Source organism: Anomaloglossus baeobatrachus, chromosome 6 (assembly GCF_048569485.1).
Source record: "Anomaloglossus baeobatrachus isolate aAnoBae1 chromosome 6, aAnoBae1.hap1, whole genome shotgun sequence".
Classification (NCBI taxonomy): Eukaryota; Metazoa; Chordata; class Amphibia; order Anura; family Aromobatidae; genus Anomaloglossus; species Anomaloglossus baeobatrachus.
In genome coordinates, this window is record NC_134358.1 from 205,336,476 (window position 1) to 205,356,101 (window position 19,626).

Sequence of the window (19,626 nt, forward strand, 5' to 3'; positions counted from 1 at the left end):
ATATTTGTAGCCCATGGACCAACTGGACTCCCCGATGCTTTAAAAGGGGTACATGTCATCTGGAAAATTGCTATTAAACTTCAGATATGGGGCTAATCTGCAGGTTATTAGCATTCTAAACCTGCATGGTGCCTGCATATTAAACCCCGTTGCCGGGAGGAAATAAACTTTAATTCTCCTGGCAGCGTTCCGATTTCAGTCATGGACACAGCGCCGGTGCAGGTTCAGTCCCCGCTCTGTGCATGGAGAGTGGCGGTTGCAACTGAACCCCCTGCACTGACTGACAGCCTCACTGAATTAAAGGAAACAGATAATGGGGGGTTGTGGTTACAGCTGCCACTATCCATACAGAGAGCAGTGACTGAACCTGTGTCTGCGCTGCCTCCATGACTGAAATCAGAACGCTGCCAGGAGGATTAAAGTTTATTTCCTCCTGGCAGCTGGGTTTAATGTGTAGGCACTGGGCAGGTTCAGAATGCTATTAACCTGATTATCCTGATTTCTGAAAGTTAATAGCATTTTGCCACATGCAAGGCTCCCATTAAGACTTAAAGGGTTATTCCTATCTCCAAGATCCTATCCCAATATGTAGTACACGTAATAATATCAGCAAATACCTCCAATTAGAAATGTAGTATACTTCTCTTGATATAGTCATGTCTCTTATCTTATGTGCAGGGCATTGCAGCTTAGTTGCTCGTGGTCTTAACCATGGATACCTAAGCTGCAATGCCCTGCAAATGAGGTAAGAGACATGGCTATATCAGGAGAACTATACTACATTTCTAATTGGAGGTATTTGCTAATAATATTATTATTACACCTACTACATTTTGGGACTGGATCTTGGAGATGGGAATAACCCATAGCATTACTAGTACTTGGCAGCAGGGTCAGGACTACATTTTAGTTTCAGTCAGAACTGTAGGCTAGACCTTTCTTTAATGACACTATCAATATTTTGTAACCTTATGTTTAACAAGGTATAGCTAGCACTTGATAATAACCTGTAAGACAAAATTGGCAGCAGCAATTCATAATTATTAGCAATGTTATTTGGATTCTGCCCCTAGATTTATAACCAGCACTATCATCATGGTCTTCAGCAGATTGCTGGCTGCTACCATAGAACTGTATTGTTCATAGGTCGTTTTGAAATCTACTTAATGACTATACATAAGTAAAAGGATGGCAAAAGAATGGCTCATGTGTTTGCATGGTTTGATAACTAAAAAATGAACCAGCGAAATACAACCATTCATTAATAAAATAAGCTATCATCAGAACATGACATTTTGTTAAATCAGGTTTTTGTTACACGTAATTTTTAAAACAGGTTGGCAATATTTTTTTATTATAATCTTCATTAAAAAATTAAATAAATAAAATAACTAATCTTGCAATTTTTCACACTGGCCACTGGGGCTTTTTTTAAGACTCCTACTTTCTGTCCCTTCAAGAAGAGTTTTCAGCAAGTCACCTTATCACCACAGACAGGATTACAGTACCAGGTAACGCCTCTATACACAGCTGATAACACAGCATCCACCAATCCCAATAGATCCTAATCCCCCCCTCCCTTCAAAATAAACCTTGCACATGCTCATTAAATGCTTCAATACAAAAAGATAGGATCATGGTCTGACCACTGTGGCTATGTACATGTGTTGTTTCCTGAAACAGGAAGTTAGAGTTTAAAAAAAGCACCAATGGACAGTGTTAAAATTGCAAGTTTTGTTTTTTTATAATTTAGAATTCAGATTGTGATGTATAAAAAAAAATTGCTAATATTCTTAAAATTATATATTTAATAAAAAAAAAATATGATTTAAACAATGTTCTTGTGAAAGTGTCAATTCTTCATGTCTGTGGGCTGCACAAAAGGGGCAACTCATTAAATACTTGTGGAATAGTTGCATCCTGTTTATTGACCATATATATACATTTTGTTTTCAGGCCTTTAATAATAAAAAAAGACATACATTTTATACATTGTTCAAGCATTCCAAGAAAAATGAAAATATCATCAAACCCGATTGTTTGCTTTTTCCAACAGGCAAACAGAATAACAAAATTATTTCTTCTGTGAACCTTTTTCAATGCATATTTTGTATCTGTCGACAAGACAGATGTCACTTACCTTGTTCTATTACCATACCTAAAGATACAGTTTGGGGGAGATATGGAGAAACTTTAGTTTTGTGGGATGATGACAAAAGTGCAAAAAATATGTGGAAAGTAAAAGCATAAAAAAGGCAAGTAACTGATGTGTATTAGTAGTGGTTATCCAAAACATATATGTAAAATATCTGAATATGAATGAATGATTGTATATATGGTTGTTTATCTGCTTTTTTAGCCTCATATCGAGTCATTACTATTGCAATTGAAATTTGCATAATTCATGCTAATCTCAAATGTGAAGTAGATTACTTTAGAGTATGGTAGAGAACTAATTGCTAAATGTTATTCACCCGGAGGTCATCACACCTTATCCTCACATTTTCATGCCCATAAGGCTTAATTTCTGTGATTGGAGGTAAGATGAGCATTGGCACCACCATTTATTTTCATGGATAGCCCGAAACAAGAACTATAAACTGGGTTGGTCATTAGTAAACATTTAGCCAAAAAAATAACCTCTAATGCCTATAGTCAGCTAAGTGGGAATTTGTCAATATAATTATAATTAAAATTAGATATTAATATTCTATTTTTTTTCTAATTCGTTTAAAATTTTTCTTGGCTCCGTGACTATATCATACTGAAGTCTACAGAGCTTACAAGATAACAGTAAGAGGGAAAGCTATAAAAGTTACTGATCTTGAAAAGTCTCCTTAAGTCCTATTTAAAGATAACATTAGTATTGTAATATAAAGTCACCTGACAGACCCCCTTTAACATATATATATATATATATATATATATATATATATGTATATATACATATTCGTTTAAAATTTTTCTTGGCTCTGTGACCTGTGCAGTGGTCATTATGCAGGAGGGGAGAGGAGTGTGATTCTGTGTCATATACTATATATATATACTGTACTATATATATATATATAGTATATGACACAGAATCACACTCCTCTCCCCTCCTGCATAATGACCACTGCACAGGTCACAGAGCCAAGAAAAATTTTAAACGAATATGTATATATACATATATATATATATATATATATATATGTTAAAGGGGGTCTGTCAGGTGACTTTATATTACAATACTAATGTTATCTTTAAATAGGACTTAAGGAGACTTTTCAAGATCAGTAACTTTTATAGCTTTCCCTCTTCCTGTTATCTTGTAAGCTCTGTAGACTTCAGTATGATATAGTAACTAGTCAAGCATATGTAAATACAAACGGATTACAATACTAATGTTATCTTTAAATAGGACTTAAGGCCACATCATGCTAAGCAACATCGCTAGCAACATCACTGCTAAGGAACAACTTTTGTGACGTAGCAGCGATGTTGCTAGCGAAGTTGCTGTCTGTGACATCCAGCAACAACCTGGCCCCTGCTGTGAGGTCGTTGGTTGTTGCTGAATATCCTGGGCCATTTTTTAGTTGTTGCTCTCCCGCTGTGAAGCACACATCGCTGTGTGTGACAGCGACAGAGCAACAACTAAATGTGTAGGCAGCAGGAGCCGGCTTCTGCGAACGCTGGTAACCACGGTAAACATTGGGTAGCCAAGAAGCCCTTACCTTGGTTACCCGATATTTACCTTCGTTACCAGCGTCCGCCGCTCTCACGCTGTCAGTGCCGGCTCCCTGCTCTCTGCACACGTAGCCAGCGTACACATCGGGTAATTAACCCGATGTGTACTGTGGCTAGGAGTGCAGGGAACAGGGAGCCGGCACTGGCAGTGTGAGAGTGGCGGACGCTGGTAACGAAGGTAAATATCGGGTAACCAAGGTAGGGCTTCTTGGTTACCCGATGTTTACCGTGGTTACCAGCGTCCACAGAAGCCGGCTCCTGCTGCCTGCACACGTAGCAGAGTACACATCGGATAATTAACCCGATGTGTACTGTGGCTAGGTGTGCAGGGAGCCAGCGCTAAGCGGTGTGCGCTAGTAACCAAGGAAAATATCGGGTTGGATACCCGATATTTACCTTAGTTACCAAGCGCAGCATCGCTTCCACGCGGCGCTGCTGGCTGGGGGCTGGTCACTGGTGAGATCTGCCTGTGTGACAGCTCACCAGCAACCCGTGTAGCGACGCTCCAGCGATCCCTGCCAGGTCAGGTTGCTGGTGGGATCGCTGGAGCGTCGCTTAGTGTGACATCTCACCAGCGACCTCCTAGCAACTTACCAGCGATCCCTATCAGGTTGTATCGTTGTTGGGATCGCTGGTAAGTTGTTTAGTGTGACTGGGCCTTTAAGGAGACTTTTCAAGATTAATAACTTTTATAGCTTTCCCTTTTCCTGTTATCTTGTTGTAAGCGCTGTAGACTTCAGTGTGATATAGTAACTAGTCAAGCATATGTAAATACTAATTGCATATGCACTGCTCCCCCCTTCCACCTCTCAGTGCTCCCATCAGTGATAGTAAATCTAAACTGAATTTGCACTGCTGCCTCCACCCTTACTCCTACCACCTCTCAGCATTCATAGTGAATGCACTGAAAGGTGGGAGGGGGAAGCACTGAATATGCAAATGGTATTTACATACACTTGATTAGAGTTCAGGAGACACTGAATTCTGAGGAGCTTACAGCAGCATAACAGGATAACAGGATAAGGTAGAGCTATAAAACTTACTGATCCTGAAATGTCTCCTTAAACCCTATTTAAAGATAACATTAGTATTGTACCACAAAATCAACTGACAGATACTATTTAATCTTCATGGTAAGTCCCATTTGTGATGATAACTAAAAAGTGATCTCTACAAAGCAGGACATTTCAGCCTATGAGGCTCAGCAGTCAGAGTGAAAACTGCAATTTATCAGGATATATGCATTTTTTTAATATAGAAAAACAATGACCAAAATTCTTAAAAGTATGTGTTCACCATAACACTTGATTTTAAAACAGAAAACTCTTAACCGCTTTCCTTTTTAAGTCAGAAGAAATCTGATATCACATAGAGTGAGAAACTCCATTAAGATCATCACTATATCATAATCACGACACCTAAAGTGTTTTTATTGTCTATAAATCTAAACTATAATTAATAAAAAATACTTGAATCCACTGTTCTAGAGATTTAGAGAGATGATGTGAATTGTTTTCCTCCAAATTCGTAAATCTAATATGTGGAAAAAAATTCAAGTTTCTGATGTTAGTCCAGTAATGAGTAAAATATATGAATTTATATATATTAATACATTAAGAAACAAAAATGAAGAGGCAATTAGTAAAAATTATTTTGTAATAAATGTTTATTATAGTTTAACATTGAAAGCCGAGACATAATTATAAGGAATCATAAAACACAGAATACAGTACACAATGCTATCATTTAGAGTCGGAGATTAGTACAATGACCTTATTCAGATCTACCAATCTTACATTAGCAATGTAGATACATACAAAATACTTCAGTTTTACTATATAGTGATTATATATATTGATCTGCATTTTTTTTAAAACACTGTATCTAAGAATATTTCACTGTACCATTAGTTTTAGATAACAAAGAAATCATATAAACCTTCTGAAGGGGTTTTCCGAGCTTATATAAAATAGATAAAAGTACCTTAATCTTTCTGAATGGTCACCAGACGATGGTTTTCATGATCATTTACAATTCTGAATAATAACGCTTGCTATGGGCGCGATTACTAATGTGAATTAGCCACACATCACTCTGATGTTACCCTACTTGATACTGCACTAGCTGCTGCCAAGCATGTGAAACACAATCCTTCTCGAAATACGGGAAGGAGGACAGGGAGACATGGTCATGTAACTGAAATGTGGGAGAAATTTACAGATCCAGCTCACTATGGTTAGAGTATCTGCACAGCATTTTTTTTTAAAGATCGGAAAACCCCCTTAACATAATATACATTGGCATAGTCGTAGATGTAACACAAAAGTAACTTAGTGTGCCCCACTAAATAGCTGCTTCAACAAGCATAGCAGTTACTACTTCTAATTTTAGAGGACATAACAAATAAAGTAGGACAATGGTTTTTTGTACCTCTGGGGACACAACCACTTGGTACAGCAAGGGTAGAGTAACTAAACCGACTCATTTACTGAGCAGATAATGTTATGGCTCACTTATGGTGAACTTGCAATCATATATTAGAGAATTGTAAAATAGTGATTCCTTAATATTGAAATGACTCCTTTTACAAGATTGAATGTTCCACAGTTGTTCCAAATGGGAACCACTACCAACCTTATTAAAGGTCAAAACTAGCTGGTCAGCATTAATGGGTGTAACTTGATTACATAGCAACCCCTGACAATAAAACAATATAAAAAACTCTAGTAATATGTTGGTCGTGTAGCAGAAATTCAATCTAAAAAAAGGGAAAAAACATTCAATTGTTCCACTTCTGTCCACCAGTTCGTCACACAGAATCAACCAACTAATCTACAGATACTCTCAACACTTAAGATTTTGGCTCTGTACATACTAGAGTGGTAGTAAGTAAACTTTACATTTCAGCCAATATTCATTGTATCCTAGAAAACGCTACCAAGTCTACGTGGTCCAGTATAAACCCATCACTTCAGACCATAAAGATGCTGGTAAAGGCTTGAGACAAACTTAGGGCTATTATCCCAGGCAGGCACTTGCGTACGCTTACATGTACTTAGAAATGGTTAGCTAACTTTTTATTGTGCCCTGAGTTCATACAAAATGATAGATCCAAAAGTGGAAAAAACTACCTGAGTACTAACCCAAGCCAAGCATCATCACGGGCATATAACGAGCAATAGTAGTGTTTGCTGAACCGATGGGTAATAATCGTTCAATGTAACTGTCATCGTCTGGATGCAATCAGAAGTGGAAGAGTGTACAAGAAAATAAATGTAAATTATTTCATCATTTGGCAAAAATCTTGTTGAATGATTCTTATTTTTGGAACAGAAAAGCGCAAAAGTTTTTGAATACATAATGTATATATTGATTAGCACACTCGGTCATAGCATAGTACACTTGTGCCTAAAAATTTACTTTTCAGAAGCTCAGAACTACAAATTAGAGCTTTTAAAAGAAAGCACATCTTATTAGCTGTCTGTGTGCAACGCAAGATCAACCACTTGCATAAAGAAGTGAGCATCTTGTGTCGTTCACGTCCACAATATTGTTAGTCGTCTCCTAAACAAACAAGTCCTAATTACACAGCGTTAATGCATTGCCTTTCCCCTATCACTTACTGCTGAACTGAAAACACTAAAGCATAAAACAAAGCCAAAATATCATTTCCAGTTTTTCATTAATTTGATCTTGGCTGTAAAACACTAATTGGCAAGAACAAGTCTTACAGAACGCACAGCAAGGAATAATACGTATCGCTCACATAAGGTCATCGGTAGCACAAAGGATCTATACATGAAGGAGCACATCTCATCCAGATGAAAAGTTAGATTCCTATACTCCAATTGCTAGCTCTACTAAAGAGGATTGTGTAATATGTTACAGCTAACACCATGGCAAGAACGAAGAACACGGCACAACCTCTAGCCAAACACGTATACGACAAATAGGCAGCTTGTAAATGCATGTACCCGTATAAAAGCCCTACACACTGCAATCTAATTCATCCTCTGAACTGTTCAAGGCAGGTGGTCACTAATAGCCTACTCTGTATCAAATGAATTATATACATAAGGTCCGCAAATGGACCTTTTTCTATCCCGATCAACGTCATATCGTGGGAGTGATTACCTGGACAATAATGGAATCATAGGAATACTAATATTTTCAGATAGATCACGTATCTACAAAATTTACTAGTGGAGCTTAAACTTTTGGGATGTCTTCTATTGGTGTCTTCATTGAGAATGTTCACGTTTTAATTTGAGTCCCATAATCTTCTGCTGAGGAATGAGTCCTACTATATTTTACACATTTTCTACTATATCTTAACTAGTGAATCTAAATTCTTTTCCCCAATACTAAAGCCCCTAAATCCACTACACAGTAAGAGCTACATTTTAAAATGTTGACTTTCTTCTGCTACCACAAGAAGGAACTTAGGCGGTCACTGAATAGCAGTGATGGGCACATAGTAACTACTCGTGTTCAGATTATTTTCAACGAATTCCAAAGTACTATTCCGGAAAACTAATGCAAGTCAATGGGGAACCTGAGCATTTTTCTTGTTGTAGTGAATACTGGAATAGTACTCAGTATTCGGTAAGCATTATCTGAATATGAATATTTACTATTCACCCATCTCTACTGAATACTGTTAAAGCAAACTTGTCACTCATTCATGCTGCCCAAAGCACAGGATGCATGAATCGGAGTTCGTATACGCGATTGTAGCCAATTATGTCGTTCTCTAAACCATTAGGGAGTTTAAAAGAAGAAACAAAGTCGGCTGGAGACTACAGGGCGACAGTAGACTAGTCCAGGATCGCCTGCTGGCCAGCTTTTCTCCACTTCAATGCGGATGACTGACAGGTCTGTCTCATGTATGTAAAAAAGGAAAGACCTGTTGATCAGCTGGGAGGAAAAGCTGGCTGGCGAAGATGCTAGACTAGTCTTCTTTCCCTGTAGTCACCAGCCTGTACTTCAAACTATGTTTTCTCTAAAATGCCAGAGTAGTTCTGAGAGTGACATCATTTGCCTGCAATCGCACATCCAGGCTTTGTGCCTGCTGCCCATAGTTTGGGCAACATGATCCAAGTGACAAGTTCTCTTTAATACGTTACACTACATATTTAGCAAACCCTTAGGCTCTCTTCATTGGTGATTACACTCAGGGCAGAGAGAGTTTTATTATTTAAGTCTATGGCTAAAATGATAACCTAAACATGGTAAACTTTTACACGAATTCGATGGCTTAAAGAGCATACATTCACGTTCGGGCCCATATCGCAAGTCTCTAGCCATTCCCCACAGTCCTATATAGTTTTTCTAGCCTTCTCCACTTTGACGTCTCGGCACTATGTGGAAATGTTGTAGACTCAGTCTGTATAGCAGGTTCATATCCTTGTGGTGACCTTGGCTCTGTGCATTAAACAGCATTATATTCCAAACCTAATGATCACATTGTAACCTGCACCTTCCTCCGTACACAATTGCTTGTGTCATCTTGTATCACAGCCCCATTGTCCTTGCACATCTTGTCTTTGCTATGCCTGACACTACACAGATGTCATTTGATTCCACATAAAAAATAGGAAATTGCTCTTTCACAAATACTTTATATTCGGAAAAGACTCAAAGAAAATCATTTTAGTCAGTTAAAGGTCATTTTCCTTTGGTAATGGCATTCACTGCTTTATTCCTAGTCTCAGGAAAGTGTGCAGCTTTTTTTTAGTATATACATTTGAAATAGTAATTATACTATTGTGTTTCTTAAATCGTGTATTTTATATGCCTTTATCATAAAGGTAAATTATGGGCAAATTATGCAAATACTAAGGAGCTTTAATATTTGGCTTCATATAGAATTCGTAGCGTCAGTATGCAGTTTCCAACTACAGATTCAGATACGGTGGATGATTTCTTTACAAAAAACAGTAACTTTAAGGCGCTAACTTATAGTTGTATAAATTGTAACAATTAAATTTTATGCTATATAAAACCTGCATCCTGTTCTGTAATAGTATTAAATAGCAGAAGAAATACAGAATTATTTGGCATACAGAGGACCCATCGGGTTCTTTAGAACAGACTTACAAAATTTGGTACTTTACATGATTGAAAAGATTAAAATGCTGCAAATTAGCTGTAACATCGTTAGCTGGTGAAATACTCTGTCCGTGATCGACTGTTAACTGTGAAAATACACTGTATATAACTTACATCTCAATCTGTCCAACTCGTGAAAGGTTACCATAGCATGTGATATGACAATGGAGGAATAATGGTACAAAATAAAATGGTAATTAACAGTAAAAGCATAGAAAATGGCAAGATCCCTCATTAAATCATGAATTCAGTGTTGGCAGATCTAAATGAATACATGAAATACATAGACATAGCACATCGTCATATATCACGTTAGCTCTCAGATATCTTTCGTAAATTTTTAGCCATAATTATTTGGTATCCAGCAGAGGGTGAAAAAAATACTGTTTTAACTGGATTGGTGCTGAGAAATTTAGAGATTTTTTACTATTACCTTTACAAGCATAATGGAAAGGTGTTTATATATCTCTCGTGGTATAAGGCACTGTACCAAACCTATATGATTAAAATCAATATTTTCTAAGATGCTCCACTTATTAACATAAAGATCAATAATTTCTACAATTCGGGAATATATAAAAAGCATATTTTCAGTAAATCACATTCCTACTGGGTCAATTTTAGGAAGATTGCAGGTATAGCCACGTCTGGAGACACTTGGAAAGTCAATTACCAATGCACCATCCAGTAGCTTGCACCTTATCCAATACTGGTTAATACCAAATGAAATAACAAAATGTGGCTGCAGTATTTAGTGAATGAGATGCTAATGATTCACTCATTTTTTGGAACAACATACCAGGTATTACATAACACAAGATACCCACTGTACCCCCAGTTCATTTGACTCTTGCTAATAATTTGCTCTATTCCTCAGTGCTCACCTTTCCCTTCCTAGGAACATGCCTGTCACCTCCAAAGAGCCTGCCCAGTGAGTCAAGAAGACCCGAGTCCCTGTACCGGCCGTGGGCTCCATAGCCATGTCTAGAGTGGTCAGAAGTGCTTGCCGAAGCCATGTGTTTTGATCCGTGACGAGACAGTTTCTGTGATGCCATCAAATCCGTTTCTGGTGAAGTTGTTGCACTGTCCTCTGGAATGGTTTGAAGCTCATCTGACTCAGAGGGCCGATCTTTGAAGGTGTTGTCCTCCCTTCCAGGAGCATCTCGGGAAAATAGGCGGACCAAATGTGGGCGAGAGGCAGCGTCAGCTGGGTTGGCTCCCTTCCAATCATTCTTGGGGTCTTCTGTGCTCGTGGAGTCAGTCACCGCCGTGCCCTTGGATGAGGTGCCATTGTTCTGGTTCACATCTGCTGAAAATAATAAGAGGGAGATGTGAATGCAGGGCTGTGACTAGAAAACAATGATTCCTTCTTCTCACTATCTTGATTTAGCCATTTCACTCATAGCTCTAACAACTTGGACAGGGACGAATTACAAGCAACTCTGGGGAGAATACCTTAAGATGTAAAGTTACATTAAAAAATCTCAACTTTCCTATCAGCTCATTAGATGTAATTTACACATAATAGGCTTAACCAGAAATAAGCACATTCCTAATGTAAGTGATTCCAAAGGACTTTCTAACATAGTATTCTCTACTGAAAAATATAGCACAGAATCAGTCCTGGAATCAAGAAAAAGTGAAGATTGTCAAATGTAACAAGAAACCAGTGATTAGACACATTCATTAGACTGACGCCTAAAAACTGTGCAAAGATTAAAGTATGTTACTCACTGGTTATATGAGACCACTTAAGATGGATATGATTTAGTTACCTTACTAAAGTAAAGACTCTCACAAATAAATTTCATATACGAAGTAAGATTGGGGCGGCTGAAATGGATGTAGTTTAGTAGCTTTTTGTGATTCTTACATTAAGACATGGGATACATCAGTTGGATTTTTTCGGATCATCATTTTTCCACACACTGACAACAAGTGGTTTGAAAGACTTTCTGCCAGATTTGTATAAGGCTTTTACGCTAGATTTACCAAGATTGGCTCATCGGATCTCTATCAATAAGGTATTTTAATTACGGGACAAATGTCTATACAGCGAAATCACAACTTCCATATGTACAGGTTTGCTTTAAGAATAGTGTGAAGGGTAAAAATAAATTAATTCAGCTCTGCTAGATCTGTATCACACAGTATATGACCAGGGTCTATAGGGTTGATCAGAATCACAGCAGGACTATTCTGTCAATGTATTGTACTTACACCCTTGCTTGTAATGGAATGCTTTGTTTTCAGCATCGGCATTGTTTCGGGGGAAGAAATAACTCAGTTTGATATAATGGGCATTTGTTACCCCAGCAGGATACAGAGTGGGACTTTCGTACCATGTAACTACTTCATCCCCAAACTTGACAGACGTTTCCATGTCATCCATCCCCCAGTAAGATAAAAGTCGGCAGAAATTAGCAGGAGGGGGCATGGCCAACTACAACTTGGCATTTAAAATTTACACCAGAAATTGGCAGAAATCAAAGTGAAAATGAGCTGGCATCAATTTTTAAATTTCTGACATATGGAAAGCCCAAAACCACACAATATTCAAAGAATTCAAGAATCAGCCGGATAGTGCCAGTATAGCACTGGCATTAGGTTGTATATGAAAATCCTGGTGATTGGTTCCCTTTAAAAAAGTATGCTAAATTCAACAGATATTTAATTTTGTAACTTAATTCTGCCTGTTTGCATCCTCTTCTAATAGCTTGGAATTGTTGTTGCAATGTTTGAAATAACGTCAGTTTCACCATGGGACTCTGACTCCACAACCCCTATGAGTTTTGCGAAGAAGTTGAATAATACATGTTTATCAGCAGTCAGTACAGGAGTTAGAGATGAGTGGACCAGTAGAAGGTCGGGTTCAGCTGGACTTTAGATAAAGTTCAGTTTTGAACCTGAACCTGTCCAGAGCCTCATTAGAAGTCCTTGATTAGGCAGTTTGGCTCTTCGCCCACACGCAGCCAGCCACAAACAGATCACTTTCTTTGGAGGGAAGGTGTTTTTTTTTTTAAAGTTATTTTTTGTACACCCTACATCCGATAATGTTGTTTTTAGCCACAGTGTGAGCCGTTCAAACACTCCATGCGGCTTGCAATGTGACAAGCACCGAGTGTACCCGAGCACAGCAATGCTCATTCGAGTGGTCAGCATTCGTAAAGCACCTGAGCTCGAACACTGAGTTTTTTGTAAAGTCCATGTTTAGTCCTAACACCAAACTTCACTGTTCGGGTCCGCTCATCTCTACACACTACATCCGATAATGCTGATTTTACCCCCAATATGAGCCATTCATACACTACAAGAGTTTCACTTTTAGTTGCAAAAAACACAGCAAACTAGCTTTGCAGCATTTTTGGAGCAGAAAATGAACTTTTTGGAACAATTATTTTAGACAAACCACATGTATTCAAAACCAAAAAAGCAGCTAAAAAAGGCTACAAAAGCAAAGTTAAAAACGCAACAAAACCTGTTTTGAAAACAGCGTTTTTATGGTCAAGACATCTGGTTTTGCTTGCAGAAAAAAACAACAAAATTCTTTGCGTGAACATAAGCTTATTGGTGTAAATGAAATTTACTAATATTTTGTTAAAGGGGTGGTTCAATGGATGAAGAAATTTGTATCTAAATACCTATTTATCTCCCCAATCTAAATTAATTTTCTAATATGGCTGAATTCCCTACTCTTTCCTGACTACACTATCTAACTACTATTGATTTTCTTTCCCCACTAACAGTGAGCGTTGCTCTACTGATCTGAGCCAGCAACACTTATTGAACTGACACTGTGCAAATTGCACAATGACAGTGCACAGGGATCATTACAGCCCCTGAAACGAGTGTCACTGCTGATGCTTAGTTTCAGAGAGGGGGCAGTGGCCGTGGCAGAGGTAGCAGCGTCTGCCCCATCATGACGCTTTATTTCAGTATCCCAGCATGCACTGGGTTTTCAAACTAAGCATCATCAGAAAGGAATTAGGGTAAAAAATAGTAGTTAGGGTAGTCAGGGAAGAGTAGGGAATTTTTAATGCAATGAAAATAGAAATTAGTTTACACTGGGGCAATAAATAGATAGGGATTTAGGTTACAATTTCTTTAACCTTCGAACCACCCCTTTAAGTGCTTCCAAACCAGAAATGATTAGAAGAAGCATTAACATAGTTAAAGTCCAGTCTATGGAAATTTTAGGGACAAAGTTGAACCATATCTAATTCTATGCCATGCCTTGGAGCAATATTGAAAAACAACTAGTTTATTACAAAAAGGAACACTGCCTCTTGCATATTAATACCGTATAACAGACTCTCATTGTCAGCTAAAAATAGTTGCATGCGTTAATACAAAGAATATTTAAGCCACAAGAGCATTTTTATTCTCCAAGAAACACAAACCAGTTGACGGCTGTAACAGCTCCCAAAATAAGATTTTAGACAACGAAAACTATAGAACACAAAGAACCACATAAGCCCTTGCACAACTACATAGCTCATATTACGTGATATCAACTTTAATACAGAATAAATTACTTTATGTTCCTTGGAAAGATAACGCAAAAATCTATATGATCAATTAACACTTGAAGTCCCAGAGAGGGGTCATTTAACATTTCTACCTTTGGAACCCAGAGACGGGTCGAATGACCTGAAGGATTTTAGCTAACATCCTATAATCACCGTCTTTTGTTCTGTAATTAAGGCCATTACTGTCGCACCACAGGAGGTTGTTGTTTTCCATTGAGTTTAGCCATTTAGTTTCTAGTTAGTTCTATTCAGTTTATTGTATTCAGTTGACCCTCTTTCGGGACTTCAGGGGGTAGCTCGAAATTTCTGGGACTTCTAGTGTTAAAGGAGCTATGCAAAGAAACGCATAATAGCAAAAAAAGAAATGGTGTCAAAAACTAACAATTGTTCACCTAACATAGAATTATCATTTGTTTGATCTGTTCTTTTCATAGGCCTCAATTAATCTAGACCGGCATCGCATAGAGTGGTTTTGACGAGAGTAGAGTGCTGGGGTCAAAGGTGCCTAATTCATTAAGACACATTTTAATAAATATGGTGTGTCTGAAAACTGGTGTGCGCCTTGCCACAAATCTTACTCCATTAAAAGGAATCTGTCAGCAGAGTTTGCTACCTCATCTAAGAGCAGCATGATGTAGGCAAAGAGGCCCTGAATCCAACGATATATCACTTTACTAGGTGCAGCCATTTATACACAATCCAAGACTTAATGTTTGCATGTAGCAGTGCTGGGAGAGCTGTCTCCGCTCACACCAGGCTTTGTGTACATTTCCATAGACAAAAGCTGCTAATCACGGAAGTGGGGGAGTCAGACTACAGCTCACATGCTCCTCAGACCCACTAATGGTAAAGCTAAGAGGCTTAAACTAACATTGCAGGTAAACAAAAACACACTTTGTGATAAGAGACGACAGGGCTGAATTCTCTGTGTTAACGCTTACAGCATGCGGTCTTCAGATTATGTAGTAAAAATCTTCTAACAGAGTCCCTTTAAAAGACTCGCATAAGATTTGTGGCATAAGGCATGAATTTTACGAGCAGGTGATGCCACACCCCATTTCAGCTCCTCCCATTTTGGTGGAGTTGGCTAAAACTGGATATGGAATATGGAAATTGTTGTTCCACTCCCCATTGTGCACAGACACTGACTTTTCAAAGTGTTTCATGCCTTATTGAGTGTGTTACTCCCAGATTCTCTCAAAAAAAAAAAAAAACCCCAAACAAAGGTATGATACTACATAGATATAATGGTGCCAGCCTAAGGACACTGAAAAATCTAGAACGGCAAAATGGACACATTTATAAGTCTGGAATGACTCATGTTAACTCCACTTAATGAAGAATAAAGGAGTATGTAATGATTACATTTTTTACTACAAATATATTAGACAAAATTATTAATTCCTCTAAATAATTATCCAATTACACTACAGTTCAAAAGTTTAGGGTCACTTAGATATTTCCTAATTTTTTTAAAGAAAACCACATTTTTTTCAATGAAGCTAATATTAAATTAAACAGAAATACACTCTATACATTGTTAATGTGGTAAATGACTATTCTAGCTTCTAGATGTATAGAGGTCAATTTCCAACAACCACTACTCCAGTATTCTAATGGTACATTGTGTTTGCTAACCGTGTTAGAAGGCGAATGGATGTTTAGAAATCCCTTGAAAATCCTTGTGCAAGTATGTCAGCACAGCTGAAAACAGTTTTGCTGAATAGAGAAGCTATAAAACTGACCTTCCTTTGAGCTAGTTGAGAATCTGGAGCATTACATTTGTTGGTTCCATTAAACTCTCAAAATGGCCAGAAAAAAAGAACTTTCATGTGACACTCGACAGTCTATTCTTGTTCTTAGAAATGAAGGATATTGCATGTGAGAAATTGTCAAGAAACTGAAAATTTCCTACAATGATGTGTACTACTCCCTTCAGAGGAGATCACAAACAGGCTCTAACCAGAGTAGAAAGAAAGTAGGAGGCCCCGCTGCACAACTGAGCAACAAGACAAGTGCATTAGAGTCTCTAGTTTGAGAAATTGATGCCTTACAGGTCATCAACTGGCAGGTTCATTAAATAGTACCCGCAAAACGCCAGTGTCAACATCTACAGTGAAGAGGCGACTCCGGGATGCTGGCCTTCAGGGCAGAGTGGCAAAGAAAAAGCCATATCTGAGACTGGCTAATAAAAGGAAAAGATTCATATGGGCAAAAGAACACACACATTAGACAGAGGAAGACTGGAAAAAAGTGTTATGGACAGATAAATCAAAGTTTGAGGTGTTTGGATCACACAGAAGAATATTTGTGAGACGCAGAACTACTGAAAAGATGCTAGAAGAGTGCTTGATGCCATCTGTCAAGCATGGTGGAGGTAAAGTGATGGTCTGGGGTTGCTTTGGTGCTGGTAAAGTGGGAGATTTGTACAAGGTAAAAGGGATTTTGAATAAGTTAGGATATCACTCCATTTTGCAACGCCATGCCATGCCTTGTGGACAGCACTTGATTGGAGCCAATTTCATCCTACAACAGGACAATGACCCAAAGCCCACCTCCAAATTATGCAGGCAACTGATATTCTGTATCTGGATGGAGTGGCCAGCCCAGTCACCAGATCTCAACCCTATTAAGCTGTTATGGGAGCAGCTTGACTGTATGGAACGCAAAAAGTGCCCATCAAGCTAATCCAACTTGTGGGAGAGGCTTCTGGAAGCAAGAGGTGAAATATCTCCAGATTGCCAAAGGTCGGCAAAGCTGGAATTGCTGCAAAGGGAATATTCTTTGACAAAAGCAAAGTTTGAAGGAGAAAATAATTTCAAGTAAAAATCATTATTTCTAACCTATTCAATGTCTGCACTATATTTTTTATTCATTATCCAACTCATTTGATAAATAAAAGTATGATTTTTCATGGAAAAGAGAAAATTGTCTGGGTGACCCCAAACTTTTGAACTTTAGTGTATATAAAGCTTCTTTTAATGCAATTTCATCCTGTATAAGGGCTAATATACTGTATATATCAATATGTTGCAAAAAGCAACTAACAGCAGTTAGATAATAAAAATTCTCCTGTGACAGTGGCCACTACTACCCTTAAAAATCATCGGTCACCATAGTATTGGCCATATTGTATAATTTGGTTTTATGTTCAATGGCCCCAAGGAAGAGAGAAGAGAAATAAATAAATGGTTCACAAAACAAGGTATGTAGAGTGGGAATAAAGTAAAACTTCTGAGATGACCACCCAAAGCTACATTTATAGTGGCCTTCAAAGAAGTTGATCATGTCAAAGAAGATCTCCACCATGCCGTATGTTGGAAATGTGTTCTAGATGTGAGGGTGGTCTTTTCGAAGAAATGGTCTTCCATAGATGTTGCACTGCATGTCACAGGACAAATGGAAACATGCATCTTGGTATTCCCTGCATTCATACGGAGAATTTAAACTCTGAAAAAAAGTTCAAGATGCAAAGTTTGCACATTTCTTGGCTAAATAAGATTAGTCATATAAGAAAAGGTGAGTACTCTTTAAGTAATGAGCAGTTAATTGAGATCTGTCACCCGGCTGGAGCCGGTGCCATGTGTGGTGCTTTCACATTAATGTCATTCCTCTTCCACTACCCTTTGGAGGATTGAGCAGCTCCCCATGGTTCACAAAGTACAAAGACATTCTACAGTATATCTCCATCATACTGTGCCCTTTTACTATGTTGTTACCAGTGACAGTTCTAATAAGCAACATGATGATAAGCAGCTGGTGAGCGCCGTAATGTGTCATTCAAACTGCAAGCCATACTTAGAGATTAATGGAGAAAAGATGAATCCGATATCAAGCCGAGAAGACATTTGACCACTGAACCAGGGAAATGCATTTCCCCAGTTGACGGGATTCAAGGGTAATGATTGGTATGTGTACACTGCATTTCTCTCGGTGGTATGAATTAAACTGCATGCCATGTTAATAAAAAACGTAAAGCCAAAAATATTCATTAGAAGTAATGAGATCAGAGTAGAGGAAATACCGAGCAGGTATAAATAGCCGCAATTCTGAAATGTAAAATTATACTAGATGGTAGTAAATCATGCAATACGGTGGGGCAGATGGGCAATGATCTTATTAAATGCAAAGCAATCGAAAAGTAATTGCTTTAGAGATGGCACGATGTAATATCTTACCGTTCTAGCTTTCAATTAACTGAAGGAACATGATGCTTTACTAGAGGCAGGTATGTAGTATACGTACATAAGGTCACGCTATACTGCAGAAGTACCGGTACTTGTGTAATGCATTAAATTATGGATTTGGAGCTGGCACTGAAATATCTTCACTTGATGTGCTTTTTCCCTTGTGTTTTGCAATGAAATATGCAGCATTTTACTGTCCCAACAATTGAGATTTCTGAAACTTCATGCACATGTTGCTTATTTTTCCCTTTCAGATTTCAAGCAGTTTCAAATCTGCAGGATGTCCATTCTTTCAGCATTTTTTTCTTGTCATCCCTCCATTACTAGTTTTCCCCAAAAATAAGACAGGGTCTTATATTATTTTTTACTCCAAAAGATGCGCTAAGGTTTATTTTCAGAGGATGTGTTTTATTTTCTCTTACAGTCAGTGATTGGTCCCCTGTTAATGGAAAATTAATATTCAATCCATTCTCCAACCACCCCTCTGCGCCGGCATCAGTGATTAGAACATGTGTTAATGAAAATGAATATTCACCATATTCTCCTGCCCATAATCCCGGCCATCCTTCTGTGTCGGTGTCAGTGATTGGAACGTGTGTTAATGGAAATGAATATTCACCCGATTCCTCCAACCATAATCCCGGCCACCCCTCTGTGCCGGCATCAGTGATTCAGTCAGACTGCCATGTTACTGCCTGAGGATTGCATAGCAATGCTAGCACTGGCAGGTGGCTCTCCTGACCAGAACATGTCACCGTGTATTGCTATGCAGCTGTCATACTCAGGTGAGGAGAGCCATCAGCCAGTCCAAACATTGCGAATCATACTCCCCAAAAGCCTAAAAATCCTGTTAGGGCTTAATTTAAGTGTAGGTCTCATTTTCAGAGAAATCTCTATTTTAAAGGGAACCTGTCAGCAGAAATTTTGCACTAAATCTAAAAGATTCCCCCTCTGCAGCTCCTGGGCTGCATTCTAGCAAGGTTCCTATTGTTATTGTGCCCCCTTTTAGACCAAAATAAATACTTTATAAAGTGGTAACTTTTCCTATGCAAATCTTGTTAATTGTACACTGG

The 19,626-nt window shown here is 38.2% G+C and overlaps 1 protein-coding gene across 3 annotated transcripts in view; it reads right to left on the reverse strand.

Annotated features, from left to right (window-relative positions):
• MBP (myelin basic protein) overlaps window positions 1–19,626 on the reverse strand; it is a 165,242-nt gene that overhangs the window by 30,069 nt on the left and 115,547 nt on the right. For 2 of the 3 annotated variants that reach the window (XM_075314642.1, XM_075314640.1), the window contains exon 3: window positions 10,722–11,146. In XM_075314642.1, the coding sequence (XP_075170757.1) occupies window positions 10,722–11,146 (425 nt within the window). The remainder of the gene's footprint in view (window positions 1–10,721; window positions 11,147–19,626) is intronic. The other variant, XM_075314641.1, reaches the window with a different exon arrangement.